General features: G+C 56.7%; 1 protein-coding gene across 14 annotated transcripts in view; it reads left to right on the forward strand.

Moving 5' to 3' along the window:
- Window positions 1–25,234, forward strand: part of MAST2 (microtubule associated serine/threonine kinase 2) — a 139,720-nt gene that overhangs the window by 108,471 nt on the left and 6,015 nt on the right. For 9 of the 14 annotated variants that reach the window (XM_027838191.1, XM_027838190.1, XM_027838192.1 and 6 more), the window contains 19 exons: window positions 370–445; window positions 2,987–3,196; window positions 5,039–5,140; window positions 5,412–5,544; window positions 10,310–10,371; window positions 11,133–11,218; window positions 13,082–13,290; window positions 14,576–14,714; window positions 14,984–15,116; window positions 17,473–17,638; window positions 17,885–17,986; window positions 18,233–18,355; window positions 20,436–20,545; window positions 21,212–21,360; window positions 21,512–21,774; window positions 22,016–22,264; window positions 22,482–22,708; window positions 22,917–23,039; window positions 24,855–24,991. In XM_027838191.1, coding sequence (XP_027693992.1) covers window positions 370–445; window positions 2,987–3,196; window positions 5,039–5,140; window positions 5,412–5,544; window positions 10,310–10,371; window positions 11,133–11,218; window positions 13,082–13,290; window positions 14,576–14,714; window positions 14,984–15,116; window positions 17,473–17,638; window positions 17,885–17,986; window positions 18,233–18,355; window positions 20,436–20,545; window positions 21,212–21,360; window positions 21,512–21,774; window positions 22,016–22,264; window positions 22,482–22,708; window positions 22,917–23,039; window positions 24,855–24,991 — 2,799 coding nt within the window. The remainder of the gene's footprint in view (window positions 1–369; window positions 446–2,986; window positions 3,197–5,038; window positions 5,141–5,411; window positions 5,545–10,309; window positions 10,372–11,132; window positions 11,219–13,081; window positions 13,291–14,575; window positions 14,715–14,983; window positions 15,117–17,472; window positions 17,639–17,884; window positions 17,987–18,232; window positions 18,356–20,435; window positions 20,546–21,211; window positions 21,361–21,511; window positions 21,775–22,015; window positions 22,265–22,481; window positions 22,709–22,916; window positions 23,040–24,854; window positions 24,992–25,234) is intronic. The other 5 variants (XM_027838195.1, XM_027838194.1, XM_027838196.1 and 2 more) reach the window with 1 other exon arrangement.

Here is a 25,234-nt window from a genome sequence, read left to right on the forward strand (position 1 = left end):
TTTCCCTGAGGCTAACATGGGTTTTCTTCATGTGAAGACCTTTCTCAGTTTATGAGCCAGACTGTCAGGGGAGAAGCTGCAGGTAGGCACCTGCCTCTGGGACTGGGCCTGGCTTTGTCCTGAGGAAGGGTCTGGCCTGAATGGGGGCATGGATCTAGTCACCCCCAGGCCACAGCCTGGCCATCTTCAGGGAGAAAGAAGTGGGGGGGTTGCTGCTCCTCTCCCCCATGGGGCTGCTGCACTGAGGATGGGTTTCACATCTGGAGGTTGGTCTGTGTACTTAAGGGAAGGGCAGCTGCTGGGCCCTGGCCTCATTAGCCTGAATGACCCACAGTCCAGTGGTAGAATAACCTTTGCCTTCTCTTTCAGCCCTGGCCGTTCCCCAGTCTCCTTTGACAGTGAAATAATAATGATGAATCATGTGTACAAAGAAAGATTCCCCAAGGTAAGGCGCTGCTGGGGGGCCTGAGGAGGGCGTGAGTCAGGAAGTATTTATTAAGCACCACTGTGTGCCAGGCACCGTGCCAAGGGCTGGGGATACAAAGAAAGGCGCCCCGGTAGCTCCCAGTCTAACAGGGACAGCATGCAGACAGCTAGGTCTGGCTAAGACACATACAGTGCGATGGGTACTCGAGTCAGAGGGAAGGCCCTGGCTGTCACTGCAGGGCTGGGAAGGGCTTTGTGCGGAAGATGGGAGGAGGCAGAGGGGAGAGGAGAGAGAAGTCCGGGCATGCAGGGGGCCAGCCAGGGAAGAAGCCGGGAGTCCAGAGATGGAGAAGACTGGACAGGGGCTCTCGATGCAAGCATCCTCTGCTGATGAGCCCAAGAAGCTTGGGCCAGTGGGCCTGGCCACACTGGGCTCCTGGTGACCAGGCAGAGGAGAAGTGGGGCCATCGGGCACCCCTCAGGGACTTCAGCTGTGTGGCGCCGTGCTAGCCCACCCGTGACAGACGTGAGGACGTTGTCAAGATGATGATGAAGGTGGCGATAATGGAAGAATCATCGCGCCTGCCAGAGCTATGTGCCCAGCAACATTACAAAATAATAGTTTCCATTTCTCTAGCACTTTGAAGCACTTACCACATGTTAACTCATTTGATCCTCATGACCACCCGAGAAGGCGCAGGTGCTGTTATCATCTCCTTTTTACAGAGGAGGAAACTGAGGCAAACAGTAGTTGAGGCATTTGCCCAGGGTCATGCAGGTAGTGAGCATCTAAGCTGATTCAGTCTTGGGCTGCGGCTCCAGGACCAGGGAGCGGACGGTCCTACTCAGCTCTTCCTGATGCTGGTTGACTTGCCTCTCTGGCCGCCATATTTTTCAGAGAATAGCAATAAGCTAGAGACCGTGCAGAGGAGGTGCCCAAGATGGCAAAGAGCCTGAAGTCAAGGCCATTGGAGGGTGAGGGATGTGCTTACCCTGAAGGGAGCAGATGAGGAATGAGGGGGATATTGGACAGGGCAACTCTGATGGGCAGGGCGAAGCAGGGTGAGGCAGGGACCCAGCGCTCACCGTTGTTCCTAGAAGTCTGGCTCCAGGCTCCAAGCTGGGCAGGGGTAAAGAGGAAGCCTGGACAGCCCCAAGGGATTCCTGCCTCCCCAGGCCCCGCCCTAGCTGGGCCCTCCTGTCTGGGAGAGAGGACAGCATGGTTCAGGCACACACACAAGCAGAGGGGCTTCTGCTGAGGGTGGTGCTGCGTGGTTAGCAGACCAGACAAAGGAGGCTGGGTGACCTCTGCTCTGAAGGCTTCCTCACTCCTTCTCAAGCCCATGGTGGGCCCTCCCTCCTGGGATGGGGTCCTAAACCCTGACTTCCGGCAGATTGGTGGGGTGTAGGGCTAGGATGGATCTCTTGTAGCACCTGTGGTCCAGCCCCTTTTGTTTCCATATGTAGGCAGCGTAGGCAGACCTGAAAAGGGTCAGGGTAGAGGTGGGGGGTGTTTCAGTGGTCTGCAAGCTTGAGATGAGTTGGGGCAGGGCTGGGTCTCAGTGGTCTGTAAGTTCGAGATGAGTCGGCGGGGGGGTCTCAGTGGGGTGATGTGGCAGCCAGCAAAGTCGAGGCAGCCTTGGTCCAGCTGGCCAGGGGAGGAAGGTGGCTCCCGGGCTCTCCTCTGCCCTGGTTTGGGCACTCCTGGGCACTGCTGGACAGCCCAAGCAGTGTGGAGCTGGAGAGACCTCAGAGGAGGGAAGCAGGGTCCAGAGACTCTGTTGGAGCTGGAACCAGCGGCCTTAGCTTACCCAATTGTAGCTTTGAAGAGTTCTAAGTGGAAGACTACCTGGGAATAGCCCTCCAAGCAGCTCGCGGGGTACTACAGGGGAAGTGGAGGGCATTCTGTCAGAGGGAAGGTGGCAGCATTAAGGAGGACCAGGAAAGGCCTCCTCGTGGCTGGGCAAGGAGAGGCTGCAGAGAAGGTTGGAGAGGGGGAAGCGAGGGAGGGGACCCCCGCAAGAACCTTCCTCAAGGACCTGAAAAGGAGCAGCAGAACCCAGGAACCATCGTGTGAAGTTACAGAGAGGCCAGCAGGGCCCCGGGGTCACGGGGGCTGCCTGGGCAGGTGCGGGCATAGGCTGAACCGACCGGCTGTCACCTGCTCCGGGCTGGCTGCTGGGGACATCCAGAATCGAGACAGAAGGAAGCGGTTCTCGCCTGCGTGGAGCCGACGGTCTGGCTCTGTGTGTGTGCAGAGGTGTCCCAAAGTCAAGCTGAGAACCCCTGTGCATACCCGTAGAGCCAGGATACGGACACAGGGGAGGCTGGGCGGGGGGTCTGGACGGTGGCTCGTGGAAGGGGGCATGGGAGCAGTGGCTGGAAGGGAGCTAGCACTTTCTGAGCCAGGTGACAGAGCTGTGCATGCTGGACCTGGGGTCAGCCATGGGAAATGGAGGGGTGGTGGGTGAGGCCCCGGCCCCTCATCCAGGTGCCCCCCATTTGCCCTCCCGTCTTCCCACCAATGCTAGGTTTTTCCGAGTGCTCTCTTTGCTCCTAGGCCACGGCGCAGATGGAGGAACGGCTGGCGGAGTGTATTGCCTCGAATGCAGCTGAGAACGTGTTGCCCTTGGCGGACGGGGCCCTGAGCTTCATCCACCACCAGGTCATTGAGCTGGCCCGGGACTGCCTGGACAAGTCCCGCGATGGGCTCATTACCTCCCGCTACTTCTATGAGCTTCAGGAGAATTTAGAGAAGCTTCTACAAGACGTGAGTGCCCTGGCCCTGGGGCCTCACTCTGCTTGGGCCTTCAGGCCATAAGGTGGAGGGTTTGGAGGGCGGCGAGAGCAAGGGAACCCTTTACTCCCCAAGGTCTCACAGGTAGTCAGCGGCTGTGCCAGGGTTCAGAGGTCACTGATCTTGACCCTGACCCCCGGCAAAGCTCTAGGGTAGATTCAGCCAAGGGATGGCAGTGAAATATTGAGAAAGACAGCCAGCTAGTGTAGGGCCTGAGAGGGACCCAGAGCTTAGCCAAGCACTGGACAGAGGCTCCCCAGGAGGGCGGGAGAGTCATAAGCTAGACCACAGTATACCTGGTCGACTGGCTAGCCCCCATGACTGGCCATTCATAGCTCTCTGGCAGATTGTGGGAAAGTGGCTCTGCCTGGCCCTATGACAGGTGACACCGAAAAGGATTTGTTAGGCTGGAGGCCTGAGCTGATTCTCCTAAGACGGGATTGGATGAGGATGATCCACTTCCCAGGGGACAGCCTTTGTTGTAAAAAAGCTCTAGGACCCTCAGTGGACCACAGACTCACTCTAGGAGTTGGCAATGGGACGCGGCCTTCCCCAGACCCTCCCACGGCTCTCACCTTGTTCTCCAGGCCCAGGCGCTGCCCCCGGCCCTGGCTGGTGTCCAGGGAGGGATTCTGAGGAGCCAGGGTGGCTGTGGTTCTGAGCATCAGCCCAGAGGAGTCAGGTGTGGGCCGGCCCATGGCACCCCTGAAGCAGCTCCAGTCAGATTAGAGGGGAATCCGGAAATCCTGGGCAGGACGGAGAGAATGTGATATCTCACAGCTGGGTCAGGATGCGGCCCCTGGGGATGCTCCAGTGTGCTTTGGGACTCATGGGGCTTGGGATGAGGCAGGGTTAGCTGGTGTGGCTCTGGCTGCGGATACTTAGGGGTGAAACATGTCACTGCCATGTAGAAGGAAGGTGGAGCCCGGCGGGTCTCTGTGTCTGCGATCCTCGGCCAAGGTTCTCCCCTTTTTATGGATGAGGAGGCTGAAGTTATGAGAAGGGAGGTCACTCGGGTCACCCAGCTGGGAAACCTCATGGCTGGAGCTCAGGCCTCGCTATCCTGACAGCAGGTTGTGGAAAGAGCGTGAGATTTGGAATTGGAACTGGGCATGTCCCGAGTAAACCCCAGGCCTCAGTGGCCTTACCTGTAAAACAGGGAAAACACCAGGTGCGGCGCTCAGTAGACACAGCGCTGAAGCTGAGTTCAAATCCTGTCAGATACTTACTAGCTCTGTGACCCTGGGCACGTCACTTCAGCTCTGTCTTTCTTAGTTTCCTCACCTATAAAATGGGGATAATAATATTACTTACCTCCAGAGTGGTTGTGAGGTTAAAATGAGATATTTTTTCTTTCTTTCTTTTTTTTTGCGGGGGGGTGGCTAGGCAATGAGGTTAAGTGACTTGCCCAGGGTCAGGCAGCTAGTAAGTGTTATGTGTCTGAGGCTGGATTTGAACCCAGATTCTCCTGACTCCAGGGCTGGTACTCTATCCACTGTACCACCTAGCTGCCCCTAAAATGAGGTATTTGTAAAGCACTTTGCAAATCTTAAAACACCATAGAAATGTGAGATGATGATGATGATGGTTGTGGGTCTCAAAGCATTGAAGGCATAAGTCAGCCTCTCCCTCCCTGCTCTCCCCCTGGATTGGCTGCCAGAGCCTGTGGGGGTCCTTGGTTAGGACACTGAGAGCTCCTCACAGGGGCTGGCAGTCCAGGGCTAAGCAGGGAGCATGTGGCCCACTGGCCACAGTCCCCTGCCGTGCCCTGCCCAGCGGCTTTCCACGTCCATGACGGCATCCTTGTCTCCACAGGCCCACGAGCGGTCAGAGAGCACAGAGGTGGCCTTCGTGACCCAGCTGGTGAAGAAACTGATGATCATTGTGGCCCGGCCTGCCCGGCTCCTGGAGTGCCTGGTGAGGGGCCCCTCCAAGAGGCCAGGGCACACACTGGGAGGGCCTGTGCCATGCCTGGCCAAGGTCACACAGAGCCTGGGCAAGGACATGAGAGGCGGGGACAGCCCAGGCAGCTGTAGGTGGACATGACCCTGTACACTGCCCGTGGTTTGGGGCAGGGGAGGCCCGAGAGGTGGGACTTGCCATTCTTTACTCTTTCGGGGGCTGGGACCAGCGAGCCCTGAAAAGTGCTTGGAGTCTGGGGTCTCATTCTTGCCCCCCGGCCCTCCAGGAGTTTGACCCTGAGGAGTTTTACCATCTGCTGGAGGCTGCCGAAGGGCATGCCAAGGAGGGCCAGGGGATCAAATGTGACATCCCGCGCTACATCATCAGCCAGCTGGGCCTCACGCGGGATCCCTTGGAAGGTAAGTGTCCGCACAGAGGAGGCAAAGCCAGGGGATTGGTGATGGCGTGAGGGGAGGGGCTGCATTCCTGGCAGGAGGCACAGCCAGTGCAAAGGCACAGAGCTGGAAAGTGGAGTGTGGAGCTTAGGAAATGGCAAGAAGTCAAGACTGATTGTAACAGAGCACGTGAAGAGAGGCTGGGGGAAGCCTCCTCTGTCCCAGAGAAGCTGATAGGTCATCCTGTTGGCAAGGGGGAGCCACGGACGCTTCACAAGGAGAACAGTGACCGTCAGCGTTATTAATGATAACTGGCACTTATATAGTGCTTTACATGGTATCTCCCCTGATCCTCAGAACATAACATTGGGAAATAGATGCTATTGTTATCCCCATTTTATAGATGAGGAAACTAATGCCCTGAGCTTAAGTGACTTGCCCCGGGGTCTGAGGCAGGATTCACACTCGGGTCTTTCTGACTCCAAGGCAGCACCATCCATGCCCCCTTTGGTGGTTGTGTCAAGTGTGGATTGGAAGGGGCCAAGACTGCAGTCAGGAGGCCTTGGAGAGGGGGCTGAGGGGCAGCAGGGGGACTGGGAAGAAAGGCTTGGATAGGAGAGAGAATGACACAGTGTCTGGTTGGATCAGGGAGTGGAGGGAGTGAGGAGGCTTAGGTCCCAAGCCCAGGGACGTGGAGGAGGGTGGCACTCCACAGTAACAGCGACGTCTGGAAGCGAGAGGGTTCGGGGGAAAAGGTCCCGGGGCCAGTTTTGGACATGATGAGTTTGAGGGGTCTTGGCCACGTCCAGTCTAAGGCATTGAACGGGCCAGCTGGTGAGAGGGAGGAGGAAGCCTGGAACCGGGCTCGGGAGATGGACAAAGATCCTGCCAAGGAACCCTAGGAGAAGCCATCAGGGGAGAGCCCAGGGAGGTGGAGGGGCTCACAAGGCCCAGAGCTGAGGTGGGCGCCCCCAAGGGCGTGTCTGGAGTTGAGTAGGGAGCGCTGGAGGCAGCAGTGAGTGGCTCGTCTGTCTGTCATCAGGCCTGGGCATCCTCCTCATTCAGGAACACGTGATTCTGTTCCATAGGGCTGCTGGTGTTTAAAGTGTAGGGATGGTAAATTAGATATATTTGCTTCAAAGTTGTCCTACTTCAGCAAGCATTCATGGAGCATTTCTGTGTCCTAGGCCCTGGCGACCCAAGGCAAGGCCAAAACCCAGCCCTTGGCCTCAGGGAGAAGTGCCTACTGTAAATCTAGACAGAGGAGGAAAGACCCCAGCAAAGGCTTCTTGCAGAAGGCCAAGTCAAATCAACAAGCATTTATTTATTTTTAGATGTCAGCAATCACTTCCATATAGGATTTTGAGTTCTAAATTTTCTCCTCCCTCCTTCTCTGCCTCCCTCCCCAAGATGGCATGCAATCTGATATAGGCTTTATGTATACATTCCTATTAAACATATTTTCACATTAGTCATGTTGTAAAGAAGGATTAGAACCAATAGGAGTAACCATAAGAAAGAAGAAAGAAAACAAAACAGATTGGGGCAGTTAGGTGGCGCAGTGGATAGAGCACCGGCCCTGGATTCAGGAGGACCTGAGTTCAAATGCGGCCTCAGACACATAGTACTTACTAGCTGTGTGACTCTGGGCTAGTCACTTAACCCCATTGCCTAGCCAAAAAAAAAAAAAAAAAACCCAGAAAAAAAAATAGCTAATAGTATGCTTCGATCTGCATTCTAACTCCTAAGTCTTTCTCTGGATGTGGACAGCATTTTCCATCATGAAACTTTTGGAGACGTCTTAGATCCTTACATTGCTGAGAAGGCTAAGTCTATCACAGTTAGTCATCGACAATGTGGCTGTTATTGTGTATAACGTTCTCCTGGTTCTGCTCCCTTTACTCAGCTTCAGTCCATGTAAATCTTTCCAGGTTTCTCTGAAGTCAGCCTGTTCATCATTTCTTATAGCACAATAGTATTCCATTACATTCATATACCACAACTTGTTCAGTCATTCCCCAGTTGATGGGCATCCCCTCAATTTCCAGTTCTTAGCCACCATAAAAAGAGTTGCTGTAAATATTTTTGTACACATGGGTCCTTTTCCCATTTGTATGATCTCTTTGGGACACAGCTCTGGAAGTGCTATTGATGGGTATGTACATTTTTACAGCCCTTTGGGCATAGTTCCAAATTGCTCTCCAAAATGGTTGGATCATTTCACAACTCCACCAACAATGCATTAGTGTTCCAGTTTTCCCACATCTTCTCCAACATTTACCATTTTCCTGTTTTGTCTTGTTGGCCAATCTGATAGGTGTAACGTGGTACCTCAGAGTTGTTTTGATTTGCATTTCTCTAATCAATAATGATTTAGAACATTTTTTCATATGACTGTAGATAGCTTTAATTTCATATCCTTTGACCATTTATCAATTGGGAAATGACTTTCAACAAGCATTTATTAAGCACCTACTGTGTGCTTGGCACTAGGAACAGGGCCTGGGATTTGAGCTGAGTGTTGACAGAAGCCATTAAGACTAGGAGGTGGAGATGAGTGAGGGCATTCCAGGCATGGGGGACAGCCATTGCAAAGGCCCAGAGGTAGGAGATGGAGTTGTGTGTTCAGGGAACTTCTGGGAGAATTGTTGTCACTGGAGAGTGCACAGAAGGAAGTAAAGTGGGAGAAGGCTGGAGGAGCAGGAAGAAACCAGGTTATAAAGGTCTTAAAAACCACACAGAGAATTTAATATTTCATCTTGGAGGAGCAGGGGTTGACCTGGGCAGACCTGACTTTGGAGTTTAGGAAAGTCACTTTCTGGAGGCTTGGCTGTAGATGGGAGGAGAAAAGGAGAGAGAAGGGGGTAGCAGGGTCCACGGAGGGAGACCCAGACACGTTAGTTTTCAGCAGGGAAGGAACAGATGCACAGGGAGAGATTGACTGAAGAATTGGGCAGGGGAGGGGGTGTCTGGGGGCATGTTTGTAGAGTCAGTCGGCGAAGAAGAGATAGATCAGATTGGGGGCATGGTCAGTGTGGGGAGAAGAAGCGGAGAGGATAAGAGAAGACTGGGGCATGGGGGAGAGGGGCACAGGGGCTCAGAGGAAAAGGGAGGGAGGCCAGCTGGGCTGAAAGGGAGATGACCAGACTTCCTCAAGCTCTGGACTTGGCCAGGTGGGAGTAGGGACAGGAGAAGGGGACAAGGGCAGGGCAGTGTGAGGCTGAGGCCGTGGAGGGAGGGAAACAGACAGACACAGAGAGAGAGGAGGCCACACAGTGAAGATGACCCAGGACAGGCAAACAGGAAGCCGGCAGGAGGTGGTGTCAGGCAGAGGGGCCTCTGGCCAGCACTGGTGACCCATCTCATTGAGAAATTGATGGGCCAGGCCTGGCCGTTTCAAGACAGTTGATAAGCATTTATCATAGAAGCCCCTGAGGAGCAGGGCAGGCATTGGAGCAGAGAGGGTTGTGGGGAGACATCTCTTGTCATCCTTGAAAAAGACGAGATGGAGACATGAGAGGAGATGACCCCAAGGGTCTGGATGGTGAGGTGGACCTCAGTGCCAAGAGCCTCATCAAGATGGAAGACAGAGGGCTTGGGCGTGGGGGCTTTTCCTTCTGGCTCAGGGTGCTGGGGCCCTGGGAGGGTGGCTCTTTACAAGGGAGGCAGGTGTCTGGCAGATCCAGGAGATGGAAATTGTGCGAAGGCTTGAGGTTGAGGACAGATTGGGGCTTCAGAGGGCATGGTAGTGTCAGAGAAGCAGGAGGTATGCAGCCGAGAGGACTAGGCTGGATGGGGGTGGGGGCAGGGGCAGGGCCTTTTCCCATCACCAGATGGTGATTCTGAAGCCCAGATATTAGGGGATGAGGCCTGGGATGGGGAAGGACCAGTGGACTGAGTCCTCACCCTCTGGGTCCCTTGATGATTATGGGCAGCCTCCCCCTTTCCTTAGCCTCAGTCTTCCAGTGCCAGGGGCCAGAGAGTGGGAGCAGTTGGATGCCTCGTCCTGGGGATACCTAGAAGTTGCTTTTCGATGCATTGCTCCCAGGCAAGCCTGGTGTCTGGGCTCCGGTCCTGCTCTCAGAAGGCTGGCTGGGGGTGCTTTTCACTTAGGGTGGAGAGGATTGTTCTTGGGCATCATTGCAGCTGGACCACACAGGGAAGGCGCCCCCAGGGAGTCAGCTTTGAACTGGAAAGGGGCAAACAGAAATGGCATGCAGGGAGGAGATGTCCAGGATGGTCCCAGGACAGTAGGTGCTGGGAGGGCCACCGCTAGGTGGTGGCTGGGCTGCTTGGAGCGAGGGCCCGTGGCAGTCAGGAGGCCTTGGGCCTGGGAGCCAGACGCCGCTTGCCCCGGGGTGAATGGGAATCCCCCAGTGCCAGCCTGGTCATGTCGCTGTGTGTTCTGGGCCTCCCAGAGCTAGGCTGGAGGCTCGGCTGCTCAACGAGTTCCTAAGCTAATAGGCTTCCATATCTTCCTGGCCTCCCCCTCCTCGCATGAAACCAGTCTTGTTGGCTATTGGTGGGGAAGGTCCCAGGTTAGCTCCAGGGGCAGCTTCTGTGTGGGCAGAACCTGCCCAGATCAGGGAAAGGCACCTCAGTGGGAATTGAAGTCTACAGCTGCTTCCAACCTCCCACCAGGCTTCCTCCTGTGGGCAGTGGGCTGTGTGGTTTGACTCTAAATAGATTCAGCTCTGTCTGTGCTGAAGAGGAGCCTGTGGTCAGGATGGGCCCTGGGAACATGCGCTCTCACTCAAGCTTGTGTGTCCCACCCTCTCTTCCTCTTCAGAAATGGCCCAGCTGAACAGCTACGACAGCCCAGACACTCCTGAGACAGATGACTCAGTTGAGGTAATGATCTTTGGGGTGGCCCTGGCTGCCCCCTTGTCCTGGAGCCCTGGCCTAGCTTGCTGAGTAGGCAGAAGCTCAGCAGGGTGGGGTCAAGAGAGGGATCATAGATTCAGAGATGAAAGGGACTTCATTCCAACCCTGCGCGTTTTACCGAGGGGTAAACTGAGTCTGAGAGAGGTAAAATGATTTGCCCTGGGTCACACAGCTCATAAGTGTCTGAAGCAGGATTTGAATGCAGGTCTTCCTGACTCTAGCTGCTCTGCCATGCCCCCACTTACGGGCCCTGGATACCTTTCTGAAATGAAGCCATCCCAACAAAGTGGCTTGTTGCTAGAATGAGGGGCATTGCCACATCCCACGTGACACATGCGACGTGTCTCTTATCTCCGTGTATGAGGGGAGACAGTGGAATAGTGCTTGGTATACATGAATGAATGAATGAATGAATGAATGAATGAATGGACAAGGTTTATCAAACACCTTCCATGCACAAAGCTCTCTGCTAGGCACTGAGAATACAAATGAAAAAGTCAGACCATTCCTTCTTTTGGGGAGTCAGTGGGCTGTGGGGCTGTGGGCCTGCCTTGCATCTTTACCTGAAGCATTGTGGTTGGGGATGAGGGGGTGTGAGCAGCTGGGGGGGCAGGTGGGAGGGGGTCACTACTGGGCCTCCCTTGGGCGCACCGCCTCCTGAAGCCGGTGGATTGATCGGGTTTCGGGAAAAGCCGAAGCACCCTCTGTTTTTCCCTCTTGCATTGCAGGGCCGAGGGGCTGTTTTGCAGCCCAAGAAGACGCCGTCCGAGGATGAATTTGAGACAATCAAGCTGATCAGCAATGGCGCCTACGGGTACGGAGCCTTCCTGGTGCCTCGCCCCCTGCCCCTGGCATGGCCCGAGCCCAGCAGCAGTGCCCTTTAGGCAGGCCTGGGGCACCCTGACTTTGCATGGACAGACCCAGGCCCTGTGGTTAGGGATGTGCTCCAGAGGGTCTTCCCAGGCTTTGATTCTTGGGAGAGAAGGGGCCAGCTGGGTGTGCAGGCCATGCGGAGCTTCTCCTTAGCCAGTGATGCCCTGGGCTAAGCCCTGCAGGGGCAGAGACCTGTGAGCTGTCAGAAAGGTTTGAGGCTGCAGCCCTGTGGTATGATTGATGCTTCTGTCCCTTTCTGAAGTCCTCATCAGCCAGCCCTTTAAGATGTCTTAGGAATTTGTCTGGAATTGAGGCCCAGCTCACTATCTCAGAGCTGGAAGAATCCCCCCTGTTCCTCTCCTGGAAGTCTGGAAATCAGGCCAGTGTTGGCCCGCTTGGTTCCAGTCTTGGGGAGACCCAACTTCTCTGCTCTCCAGGGTTTTGTCGGGCTCCCAGCCAGTGACCCCCAAGTGCATTTGGTGTCCGGAAGCTGGCGAGGGCACTCCTGTCCCAGACACTCCATCAGTCAGGAAGGCTTCTCCAAAGCTGTGGTCCATCCTGGCCCTGGAGCCTCTGGGGGCTCTGCCCTCAACCTTGTTCTTGTTCCCGAGTTGGGCCTGCACCTTTCTGTGGATGAAAACTCCACCTATCCCTTCTGAAGTGGTCATCTCTGGCAGGGTCTTCAGCATGAGTGTGTAGTGGTGTACAGGACCATTGGCCTCTCTTAAGGGGCAGGGAGGGGGTGTGTGGAGGTCGGTCTGGGGCCAGGCCCCACGTGCTGTCCCAAACCCCGTGTGGCTGGAACCAGGGGCATGCTTTGGCCCCAGAACCCGTGTTCTGGCAGGTGACTAGAGCTGGGAGGCCAGCTCCCTGGTGTCCTGGGCTGACCCTTCCTGTGAGGCAGGGAAGGGGACAGTGTCCTTAGTGGGAATCGGTACAAAGACTGACTGGCCTGAAGGTGCTGTCACTGAGAGGCCACGAGTCACTACCTCCCAGGAGTAGCCGCTCTGGTCTGGTTCCCTTGGTGCTGCTGCAGGGCTCTCCTGTAGGACTCATCTGACCTTGTAACCCTTTCCTATAAACTCTGGGTGCTCTCTTCCCTCTTACTCTTCTCTTTGGCTTTTGAAGGCCTTTGTGGCCTGGCCCTGACTTGTCTGTTGGCCCTTTTCGCAGTCCAGCCAGACTAGCCTTCCCTCCAGGCCGTCTCCTACCTCCAGGCCTTTGCACTGGTCCTCCCTCATTCCTGGGATGCCCTCTCTTCCTCCCCTCTGGCTCCTTCCTCCAGATATAGCTCTGGCGCCTGGTGCCTAGAGCTCCTCCTGATTCCCCACCTGTTAGTGCCCCACCCTCACCTGCCCTGCATCCAGTTGTCTTGTGAAAAGCTTCAGATGGCACTGGGACTTTTGGGACACCCCATATTTGTATAGATGATGCCGTTTATTAGTCAGTCCATAAACACTGGTTTAGCACTTCCTATGTGCTAGGCTCTGTGCCCAGTGCCCGGGGTGGCCTTGTTGCCTCTTCTTGGAGCGCCAGCCCTTTGTGAATAGAACCAGCTCTTTCATCGTCCTTGTATCCCGAGCACTCGCCTGGCGCAGTGCTCAGCGCGTAGTAGGTGCTTCATCCGTGTTTATCGGCTCTGGGGCCCAGGCTGGGGCTTGTGACTAGGATCACTGCACCTGCCCATCGCCCCTCCTCACTCTGAGGATCTGAGGAGCTCCTGCCTTCTAGGCCAACGGTGGCGGGGCAGGTTGGGGCGGCATGGGGCAGCGTCATCCCGCTGAGGCCACGTCGTGCTTTGCAGGGCTGTATTCCTGGTACGCCACAGGTCCACCCGCCAGCGCTTTGCCATGAAGAAGGTCAACAAGCAAAACCTCATCCTGCGCAACCAGATCCAGCAGGCGTTCGTGGAGCGCGACATCCTCACCTTTGCCGAGAACCCCTTTGTCGTCAGCATGTTCTGCTCCTTCGAGACCAGGCGCCACCTGTGCATGGTCATGGAGTACGTGGAAGGTAGGCGGCCCCGCCTGCACCCATGGTGCTGGAGTCAGTGCCGTCTGGAGGGGCAGCCTCCCGGGGCTCAGAGTGTGTCGGGGCTGTTGGGGGAGGCCGTGGGGGCACAGAGGTAGGCTGGGAGACCAGTCCAGGGGGGAGGTGGTGAGGGCCTGCGGCCCTGGGGGTCAGGGTCCGGTCTGGGCTTTATTGTGGAGGCAGAGACAATTAGGCCAGGCACCAGGTTGTGTGTGGGGTGAGGGGTGGTGAGGGGAGCCACGGCAGAGCCCTCAGCCGTCAGAGGGCAGCAGGGGAGTTCGGTTGGGGACAGACTGGGTGTGAGACTCGGACAGAGGTCCGGGTGATGTGGGGCTGGATTCCCATTGTCTCCTGGAGATGGTACAAGCCCAGGGGAGCCGCAGGAGTCTCCCAAGAGGGTGGCAAGCTTTGCCTTTTGTATCATTTTGTTGATTAGAGGAGCCGGAGAGTTAGAAGAGCTAGGGGAGGGCCCAGCTCCAGGAGGCAAGTGGTCAGTGGGTCAATGAGGTCAAGAGGTCAAGGGTCATATGTCCTAGAAAAAATGTTCAGCTTTTGATGTGGGAAAGGGAAGTATTTCTGCAGCCCCTTGTGCGTGTGGCACTTTACAAATATTGCCTCATTTGTTCCCTCCAACAACCCTGCAAGGTAGATGCTGTTGCTGTTATCATCCTTATTTTATAGATGAAGAAACCGAGGCAAACAGAGGTTGTGACTTGCCCAAGGTCACACAGCTCGGAAAGGTCTGAGACTGGATTTGAACTCAGGCCTTGCTGATTCCAGGCACATTGTTCTATCCACTGTACCACCTAGCTGCCTCAAAATAACTAACATTTGTATAGCACCTACTGCATACCAGGCACTGTGCTAAGAGCAAGTATTATCTCATTTTGATATCACAGCAACCCTGGTTGGTAGGTACTATCATTATCTCCATTTTACAGTTGAAGAAGCTGAGGCAGTCAGAGGTTAACTAACTTGCCTAGAGTCATGCAGCTAGGAAGGGTTTAAGGCCAGATTTGAACTCGGGTCTTCCTGATTTCAGCCCGACACTCTCTCCACTGCGCCATCAGATACCCCTCTACACGTGTGGCCCAGGGAGAGCCAAGTAGGCTGTTCCCTGAGGAATGGGTCTTTGCTAGTCCTGTGCTTGACCCAGAGTGGGCACCCGAGGAAGGCTACCGGCCATTGTCATACCCAAGCTTTGTTTAGACGCTGGGAGGTGTCAAAACTACAGTGGGTCATAGCGAGTGAGGCGCTGTCATTGCAGGGGGTGACTGTGCCACACTGCTGAAGAACATCGGGGCCCTGCCCGTCGACATGGCACGCATGTACTTTGCCGAGACTGTGCTGGCGTTGGAATATCTGCACAACTATGGCATTGTGCACCGGGACCTCAAGCCTGACAAGTAAGGAGCTTCTGTGGGGCTGCCTCCAGCCTGCTGCAGTCCAGCGGTCGGCCACTCCCCAGGCCTCTGCACAGACTGGCCCTGCACGGACTCCTGCCTGCTGGGCATGGCCGCTGTGAACAGGCCATTGTCTGTCAGCTGCCATGTTGGGAGCTGGGCATAGCTGCACATCTGGGTGCCTGCATGGGGTGGGGCATTGCAGGCTGGGGGGTGCAGCATCTCAGCGCAGGGCAGGTGAAGGCCTGAGCCAGGTTTGTTTCTGTCTCCAGCCTCCTGATAACATCCATGGGTCACATCAAACTGACCGACTTTGGGCTCTCCAAAATAGGCCTCATGAGCCTGACCACAAACCTGTATGAGGGCCACATTGAGAAGGATGCCCGGGAGTTCCTGGACAAGCAGGTGAGTAGCTCTGGAACGCCCTGCCATGGTCGGCCTGGCTTGGGCTGGCTGCTGAGGAGGAAGATGGGAGAGGAGAGGGCCCGAGGCCCTGGACGGGGTTGGGCACAGGGACCCCACCTGGGAAGTCCCTGGTACAGGGAAGTCCCATAGGACGAAACTGAGAAGGTTGGACTCCCAGAGAGCTCCTTAGTGCTGTGAGTGGATGAGTGTCTCGTCAGGATGTGTGAGAGACAGAGCTGGGGGCCAGCTCACCTCCCACCACGCTGGGCTGCCTCTTGTGCTGTGCCTTGAAACCTCGTAAAACGCTCAGCCTGGTGGCAGCTTCTTCCAGGGCGGGGGGTGGTGCTGTGACTTGCTTCTGGTCAAACACCGAGCAAGAAGAGGGCATAGAAGGCTTGCTGATCGCATCTCCAGCCGATGCCTAGTGGGGAGGGAGAGGGGGAACCAGGCTCCAAAACTGTCTTGTTGGGCAAGAGCATTGGGCCCCGTAATAAGGGGAAATTTAGTAGGATTGAGTCAAAAGTCCAGCCTTTGGCCTCCATGGTTCTTCACAAACACCAGATTGGGGTAGGGTGTGCCCACCTTGGGGGACTTTGTGGACTGCAGGCTCCCTAGGAGTTAGCAGTGTGATGTGGTCCCAGGCCACCCTGGCCTGAGCCCATGGTGGGTACTGTGGATGGTGCTGGGAATGAAGAACTGGGAGGGCATCTGGAGAAGGCAAACAGGGCGGGAAAGGGCCAGGAGTCCCAGGCTTAGAGGCTCCTAGCTAACCTAGGGGAAAGATTTTAGATTCTCTGGCCTGTGGGAGAAGCATCTGAAGCTGTTCTGCCTGGCTCCCAGGGGCAGAACCAGGAGCATGGGGTGGGGGCTGCAAGGGGTAAATTAAGTCTTGGCAGAGCCCAAAGTGGAGGGGGATGCCTGGTTAGCTGTAATGGGCTTCCCCGCTCTGGATGTCTGCCAGGAAAGGGTAGGTGCCCGCTTGTCAGGGGAATAAAGGGTCACTGTTTTATGGCAGCTCACAGGGTCTGTGGGCAGTGGCATCCAGGGGATTCCATGAGGTCTTCCTGAGTGCCAAGCTGGCGCCGTCTCCACTATGCCAAGCTCTAGGGTGCCGTTAGCTTAGGGAGCTCCCAGCTGGGGCACCACGAGGGTCAGTGACTTGCCTGTGGTCACTCACCAGGATATGGCCAAAGTAGGACGTGTGTTCAGGTCTTCCCGACTCTGAGGTCAGCCCCTCACTGCCCTCTGCGCCAACTCTTATTCCAGAACTCAAACTGGTCTCAAAAAAGAATGGAAGGGAGGATAAGGGTTGGAGCCATTTGAGTAATCACTGCTATTGTGGGGGGCATCTGTGAAGCAGCTCTTGGTGCCATCTGCACCCAGGGATTAGCCGAGTAGGTGTATGGAGACGGGCAGGGGATGCCAGGACTGTGCCATGAGCAGGGAGGCCGGGGCTCTGAGGAGCATCATAGGAAAGTCCCATCACTGCACTCTCCGTGGCAGTGCAGGGTCCTGTCTTAAACAAGGGATATCGGCGGCCTCTTGAGAGGAGACAGCACCCCAAACCATGGTGGTAGATGGCAAGGAACTAGCAGGCAGGATCCCAGAACAAAGCAGAGCCAGCTTCGAGGAGCCTGGCCTGGTGCAGGGAGGGTGCTCTGTGGGGTCACTGTTGAGCCCAGGCTGTCTCTCTTCCTCCTCAGCCCCCCTCCCCCCAAACGCATACACACATAGTGCTAACTGAAGTCAGCAGATACTGTGTAACCTTGATAGACTTTGGGAGCTTAGGCGCTGGAATTAGTTTAGGCACCAAGAGGCCCAGTGTCTTAGATGGGCACGTGACTTGCCCACAGTCTTTCAGTGACTTTGAAAGGAAGTCAGCATTAGAACCCAGGTCCCCTGACGCCAGTCCAGGACCTAGCCCCGTATGGCTCAGGGAGAGGACTCTCCCATGGGCATTGCAGTATATTTGCTACCAAAACAGTTGGGGTATGGGGGCCAGGGCCTTAACTCACCTGGGCTTGGAGTCGGGAAAGATGAGCTGGGTTTGAATCCAGGCACTGAAATGATAATGGGGAGAACCAGTGTCTGGAGGGCACTTGAAGGTTTGCCAGGTGCTTTACATGGGATCTCACAAATATTGTTATCCTCATTTTACAGCTGAGGAAACTGAGGCCAGCAGAAGTTCAGTGACTTGCCCAGGGTCACACAGCTTGGAAATATCTGAGCCAAGATTTGAATTCAGGTCATTCACTAGCTGTGTGACGACCTCGGAGCCCCATTTTCCTTATCTGTAAAATGGACATAATAATGATGATGGTAAAAGCCATGATAGTGATCTTTGTCCTATGCCCAGGTGTGTGGGACCCCTGAGTACATCGCTCCTGAGGTGATCCTGAGGCAAGGCTATGGGAAGCCAGTGGACTGGTGGGCCATGGGCATCATCCTTTATGAATTCCTCGTGGGCTGTGTCCCTTTCTTCGGGGACACTCCAGAGGAGCTGTTTGGACAAGTGATCAGTGGTAAGTTGTGGGCCGTGCAGAGGGAGGGGAGGCGGGGAACGGTCACACCCACCTGGCCAGTGGCCTCTAGGTGGCATGGGGAGTGGGAGGTGGTCTGGGACAAGACTGAATGCTGGGCAGCCAACCTGTGGTAGAACCAGGGGAGACCAAGGGTGGTGCCGCCTCGTGGGACCTGCCTTCTGCTTCCAGCATCCCTGCCCCCCCCCCCCCCCCCCCCCGACATATCCCTGCTCCTCCTCTCCTCAGATGAGATTGCGTGGCCTGAGGGTGACGACGCCCTCCCTCCTGATGCCCAGGACCTCACCTCCAAGCTGCTGCACCAGAACCCTTTGGAGAGGATGGGCACAGGTAGGCTACGGGTGACAGCCAGGGCTGAGCAGCGAGGGCAAGGGCATGGCTGTGACCCAGGATGCCAGCCACAAGGCCTGTCTCGTGGACTGCTTTCGCAGAGACCCTGGTCGGTTTGGGGCTCGTGCTCTCCTGGCCAGGCCCAGAGCTTGTGGCTCACTGGCCCCTAGCTTCCCTCCCTTTCTGCGCTGGTCTGAGGCTGCGGCTGTCCTCTCTCCCCTCTGACCACACCGCGCCCCTTTGCAGGCAGCGCCAGCGAGGTGAGGCAGCATCGTTTCTTCAAGGACCTGGACTGGACGGGCCTGCTGCGTCAGAAGGCCGAGTTCATTCCACAGCTGGAGTCTGAGGACGACACGAGCTACTTTGACAGTAAGGGCCGGGGGGCGGGGGGGCTGGGGGGCCTGGGCCTGGGGGGCCGGGGGGCCTGGGCCTGCCTGCTGTCTCCCCTGGGGCTTAGCTCATCCCCACCTTCCAGCCTGTTGGTTGGCGGTATGACTGCATGCCCAGCTGCCCCTCTGTGTGTGCACACACACGGGTGTTGAGAGCCCCCAGCTGGCTGCTCTTTGTTTGTTCTTCTCCTCTTTCCAGCTCCATCTTGAGGATGAGAGGAGGAGGACTAGTAGTAGTACTCATGGTAGCAGTGTATATATAGCAGTGCAAGGTTTGCAAGTCACGTTACAAACGTGATCTCATTTGATCCCCATTTTACAGCTGAGAAAACTGAGTTGGACAGAGGTGAAATGACTTGCCTAGGGTTCCACAACTAGTAAGGGTCTGAGGTCAAACGAGAACTTGGGTCCCCATGATGACAGGCCCAGCGCTCTCTGTCCACCTCTTCCCAAGCTCTCTGTGGTCTTGGCTTTCCCTCTCCTGCTTCTTGCTGTTTTTAAGCTGTGACTGAATAGGCTACACGAAGGCGCCCCAGCGTAGGCATGCTGGGCTGGGCGGTAGGAAGACCCCGGCCCTCCCACCCCGCCGCTTCCTGGAGTCTCTTGGGGCCTTGGGACGCTCCCAGAACTGCTTAGTTAATCATGGCGGGGCTGTGACCTGTGTTTGGGGTGGGGGCTTCAGGCCAAGGTTTCCTGTCACCGTGCTCATGGAATCCCAGAATTTGAGAGTTGGCAGGAGCTCAGCAGCATCTGGCCCACCCCACACAGAAACGGAAGCCTCGTGAAGGCAGACCTAGTGGAGGGCATCCCCAACCCCTTCCTCAGCAGCCCGTTCCACCCTGGGGGGCAGTTTGTCCTGAACTTCCAGCCTTTGTCAGCCTCTCCATGCCTCCCCCTTCTCTCCTGGGGCTACCCTCTGTGGCCATCCCCCCTGGTCTTCTCTGGAGTAAACACGTCCAGCAGATCCTCCCGTGGTCTGGGCTCACGGCCAGTCCTGACCCAGGTTGCCGTCCTCTGGATGGTCTCCAGCTTATCAGTGCTCCCAGAATTGACCAGTGTTCCGGATGGGGGCCTTGATTTCCGTATAACCCACGTGAGAGACTTGACATTCATCCCTGTTGAATTTCATCTTCATCAGTCCAGCCCAGTTCTCAGGGGCCTGCCAGGATCCTTTTGGATCCCTCTCTGCCTCCCGACGTTGGCATCTGCCAATCTGAGCTGGCCATTGAGGCCTCTCTGCCGGTCGTTGTGAGAAGCGTGGGACGGTGCTGGGCCAAGTGCGATCCCTGGGTCACTCCCCTGGAGACCTTCTGCCCAGTTGGTCACTGGGTCTGACCACGCAGTGACTCCAAATCTACTTTACTGTTCTCCCATCTAGGGAAGCCAACGTTTGCCTCCCTCCTGGCCCCTGCCCCATTCTCCGAGCCCTGGCAGTGACCCAGCCTTCCCCCCTGCTGTGGCTCTTTCAGGACACAAGGGTGTCGTTCACTGGGCCCACCTGGGGCCACAGGCTGTTTTCTCACCATCCCCACGCGGGGCATCGGCTGCCCGTTAGCTGTTTCATAGATGAGGTGGGGGCAGCTCAGGGGAATGTGTCTTGTCCAGAACTAGAAAGTGTTAGAGCCAGGATGAGGTCTAGCTCTCCAGAGCCTGCATGTGAGCCCCTCTCCTCTCCCTGTAGCTGCTTTGGCTCCTGGCCCCGCTGAGTTCCAAGCCTCCTTTTGCTCAATTCCCACCAGGAGGCCCACCCTGAGTGAGGCCTCATGCCCAGCCAGGCACATTGGGCAATCAGACACCCCTCCTCATCTAAGCTGCCATCATCCGACACTGAGAACCACACTCTGGTCCACACCCTTCCCCCCCACCCAGGATACCCCTAGGATCGGGACGGGGACACTTGTTTGCAGGAGGATGTGATGAAGTCAGAGCCCAAGGTGCTCCCAGCCCTCCAGGGCTCCCAGACTCACTGGGGCAGCCCTCCACCACCACCCTCCCCCCGGCGCCTCTGCCAGGAGGGCTGAACTCTTCCTCAGCCTAGCCTGCCCATGTTTCTGTCGCAGCTCGCTCAGAACGTTACCGACATGTGGATTCAGAGGATGAAGATGATGCCAACGATGATGACCATGTGGAAATCCGTCAGTTCTCTTCATGCTCCCCGAGGTTTAGCAAGGTATGGGGCTTGGAGCATCTCCAGAGGGTCTGGGGCTAGTCAGCCCAAGACTGGGGGTGCCCAGAAGGCACTGGGAGGGGATTCTAGCCTGGTGGGAGCACAAAGGCAAAGCTGGAGGGGAGAGGAAGGACCGGCCTGGCTTACCCTGGAGCCCGCAGCCATCTCAGGGACCGGGAGAGGTGTGGCCAGGCCCGTGGGCATCCTGAGATTTAGGGCTGGAAGGGCCCTTAGGTATTGGTGGGCCACAGCCCTGTTTTTGTACTGGGGGTGTCAGTGTATGTGTTGACGTCCCCATCCCCACAGCAGCAGCCCTTCACCCTCTCCTGCAGCGCACTTGGCCATGGTCACTCCCCTAGAACGATTCTGCCTCCGCGAGCACCCCCTCCCGCTCCTCTGGCTCACCACTTCCATCTTACCCTCCCAATGTCCCTTGAATCCCTCGTCCCCTCGTCCTGCCGTCTGTCCCATGTCCCTGGTGGGTGCCACCCTCACATGAGCTGTAGAACGCGTGCTCCTGTGGGGAGTCATGCATCCGTGTCAGTGGGATCTACAGTAAAGGGGAGCTCCCCTGGGCCCTCTGTGCTGCTGGCCGGCCTTGCTGCTTTCCCCATCACCCCTCGTTCATCGTCCTCTGCTGCCCCCGACCTCTGCCTGCCCACCCCGTAGGTGTCCAGCAGCCTAGAGAGACTCTCCCTGCTGGAGGAGCGCAGGACCCCGCCCCCCACCAAGCGCAGCCTCAGTGAGGAGAAGGACGACAAGCTGGACGGTCTCAGTGGCCTCAAGGGCAAAGGCTGGGTGATCGGCTCCCCTGAAATGTGAGTAGGAGGGCTCGGTGTGGGCGAGGGAGACGATGTGCTGGGCACCCAGACAGGGCTTGGCCAGTTCTGGGGGAGCTGCTGGTGAATGCCTCGGGGTGACCCCTAGGGAGGGAGGGAATGTGCACCCAGATTCTGTCTTCCCCTGCAGATTGCGGAAGCGACTGTCAGTGTCTGAATCCTCCCACACGGAGAGCGACTCCAGCCCCCCTCTTGGGGTGCGGCGGCGCTGTTCAGGGGCGCTGGATGCGCCCCGCTTCCCAGACGCATCTGACGAGGCAGGCAGCAGCCCTCAGCAGAGCCAGCAGCTGACAGAGGGCACAGCTTTCCTGACTCCACAGCCCAGAGAGGGAGGGCCCGGATCCGCTCCCGAGCAGCTGGGAGAGCGCAAAGGCCAGGGGGACAAGGAGCCAGGTCCAGTGCCAACTCCTTCAGTGACTACCTGAACTGCCAGTGTCTTTCTGGGGCGTGGGGCACCTATCCAAGAACTGCCCTGTGGTTGTGGGGGGGATGGGAAGCAGAACTTAGCAGGGGGCTCCTGAGACATTTGTAAGAGTCCCATGTCTCTGCCCCTGGGCTCAGCCCAGCGCCTCTAAAGGTGCCCGATCACCAGGGATTGACTAGGGGGTCTGATCTCTCACGACTGCCCCTGTAGGTGGGAGTCCTGTGAGTGTGTGTGCCCAGCAAGGCCGCTGGGACAGCCACGAGGGCCTGGAGAGCTCCACGCCTAAGGCCATCAGCGACCTGGCTGTGCGGCGGGCACGTCACCGGCTGCTGTCCGGGGAGTCTGGAGACAAGCGCACGCCCAGGCCCGCCAACAAAGTCATCAAGTCGGCCTCAGCCACCGCCCTGTCCCTTCTCATCCCCTCAGGTGAGGGCAATCCAGGGCCCGGGGCCAGCCCAGGTATTCTTCCTCTGTGTGTCTGTGGATCCGTGACTGGAGGGATGCTGTTGTCTATGCGTGTGTGTGTGTGTGTGTGTGTGTGTGTGTGTGTGTGTGTGGTGATGGCCCTGGGGGCAGGCACCACCAGCTAGGGCCTGTGGGTATCAGAGGTGCCTGAAGTGGGGAATGGGTGGGACGGGCGGGGAGGTGACTTACTGGGTCCATGTTTCTGCTCCAGACCACCATGGATGCTCCCCCTTGGCCAGCCCAATGTCCCCCCACTCCCAGTCATCCAATCCCTCGTCCCGGGACTCATCCCCAAGCAGAGACTTCTCTCCGGCCATCAGCAGCCTGAAGCCACCCATTGTCATTCACCGAGCTGCCAAGAAGTACGGCTTCACCCTGCGAGCCATCCGGGTCTACATGGGGGACACCGACGTTTACACCGTGCAGCATGTGGTCTGGGTATGTGTGTGGGGGCCGGCTGGGCCCGGCTGGCAGGGGGAGGACCCTGGGGCAGGCTGGGCCCAAGCCGTCTACCCACGGTGTCCTGTCCCCAGAGTGGCGCGGGCAGCCTTAGTCATCCTGGGCCATCAGGAGATGGGGGAAGCCTAGGGCTGCCAGGGAGCAGGAGGCAGGGAAGAGCTCAGAGCTGGTCTCTCGTTGGAGGCAGCACGTGGAGGACGGGGGCCCGGCCAGCGAGGCAGGACTGCGGGAGGGCGATCTCATCACGCATGTCAACGGCGAACCTGTGCATGGGCTGGTGCACACTGAGGTGGTGGAGTTGATCCTCAAGGTGAGGCGAGGGGCTGGGGCGCCGGGGGATGGGCTGATTACCGTGTAGCTCTTGATTCTGGCTCACGGGATCCTCCCTGTGTGTCCTTTGAACCCTGTGAAATCTGCTTTCCCCAGATCTAGGGTGCCGCACGTCACACTGTGGCCAGTGTGAAAGAAAAAGAAGGCTCCACTGTGCCAGGGGGGCATCAGCCTTCCAGAGACAGTTCATTAGTTATTCTCATGAATCGTTCTGAGTATCTCAGCCCAGGGGCACAGAGACAGAGATACGGGGAGAGAGGGAGAGGTCTCTGGAAAGCTCTCTGTCTGACCCAGGCTTTTGTCACGTGAATTTATCCTCTTCCCAAACCACAGAATCCCACGATAGGGTGCTGCCTTGAAGCCAGGTGTGGGTGACAGAGGGACTCTTCTGAGGGCCCCGGGCACTTCCTGTGTCCAAGTCGCTCCCCGAGGAGAGGAGAGGGCTGCTCTTGACGCCTTCGTGAACACTTGGGTCTTCCCACAGCTTGGCCTTTGCTCCAATCTCATTGCTCACTGCCCTAGTTCTGTCTTCAGGGACAACAGATTCTCCCTCAGTTTAAATCCCTTTCCACTTTAGAGATATTTAGGCTTTTGGTAAAGGAGAAAAGTTTCCGTGCAGGGCATTATTTTCCTAAAAATTTGGCCCACCAGCTGGTGGTGCAAAGAACCTGGAGTCAGGAAGACCTGAGTTCAAATCCAGCCTCATGAACTTACTACTTGTGTGACCCTGGGCAAGTCACTGAACCTCTGTTTGCCTCATTTTCCTCATGCAAAATGGGGATAACAACAGCATGTGCCTCTCAGGGTTGTTGTGAGGATGAAACGAGAGAATATTTGTAAACACTTAGCACAGGGCCCGGTGTGTAGTAGGCACCCTTTAACGTTAGCTGTAGTGATGATGGTGGTGATGATGCAGCACTCAGGTACGTGTGGCAGAGACCGCAGGCTGGAGAAATGCCTGGTTCTTAATATTTCTCAAAGTGGGGCATGTTGGCGTATTTCTTCTTTCACCTCGTCTTGAGGAGGGGTCACGTTCCCCCACAATTCCTTCATTTCCAGCCTCGCTCCTCCCTGCTGCCCCTTATCGGTCCTCCGTCTTCAGAAGGATGAAACTGTCAGAGAGCCCTGCAGCAGGAGTGCCGGGAGTGCGGGCAAGCCTTTTGCCAAACTTCATCCATTTCCTCCTTTCACCTGGGTGGTCTGTAGTCAACTCCAGTGACAAAAATGCTTGTGTTCCTCCTTTCTTTGCCCTTCCCCCGTGTGCTCTGCCATGCCCTCCCTCACCAGAGCTTACCTCGTTCTCTGTATCTCTGTCTCTCTCTCTCTATCTGTGCTTCTGTCTCTCTCTCTCTCTCTCTCTCTCTCTCTCTCTCTCTCTCTCTTTCTCTCTCTCTTTCTCTGTCTGTCTCTCTGTCTCTCTTGGCTGAGATACTCAGAATAATTCATTAGAATAATTAATAACCAAGCCAGGCCGAGGGCAGCAGCACCTTCACGTCCCTCTCCGATCGCAGCCTAGAATTGTATTGGCTATTCTGGATGCCAGTCTCCTCATGGCTCCCTGGGTGTGATGGCCTCCCAAAGTTAGGAGGCAGCCAGGGGCAGGGCACACTTGGGCGCTCTGTGTGCGACTTGGGTCGGTCACTTCTCCTTTTGGGGGCCTCAGTTTCTCCTTCTGTAAAGTGAGGGCATTGGATAAGATGGTCTCTTGAGGCTCCCTCAGCTCGGGCCCAGATCCGATAGGGCCTTTCTTCCCTTTGGCTGCTGCTAACTGACCTGCCCACCTTGTGCCCATTAGAGCGGGAGCAAGGTCTCCATCTCAACAACGCCCTTTGAGAACACATCGATCAGAGTGGGCCCCGCACGCAAGGGCAGCCACAGGTCCAAGATGGCCCGAAGAGACAGGAAGAGCAGGGCCAAGGACGGGCCTGAGAGGTGGGTGAGGCCTGGGCCCTTGTCCCCACGCACCTGCAGCGTTGCAGCCCTTCTCTTGGCCTGGGCACCTGGCCCCTAGACAAGCACACATATACACACATACGCACACGCATATGCACGCACACACACGCACGCACACACGTGCATGTCCCACCTCCTGGAGATCTGACTGTTTGTTGACCCCTGGGCCCCCTGTCCATACACACCTGCAGCATTGCGGCCCTTCTCTTGACCTGGGCACCT

The sequence above is a fragment of the Vombatus ursinus genome, unplaced genomic scaffold (assembly GCF_900497805.2).
Source record: "Vombatus ursinus unplaced genomic scaffold, bare-nosed wombat genome assembly UNPS02014825.1, whole genome shotgun sequence".
In the NCBI taxonomy this organism is placed as follows: domain Eukaryota; kingdom Metazoa; phylum Chordata; class Mammalia; order Diprotodontia; family Vombatidae; genus Vombatus; species Vombatus ursinus.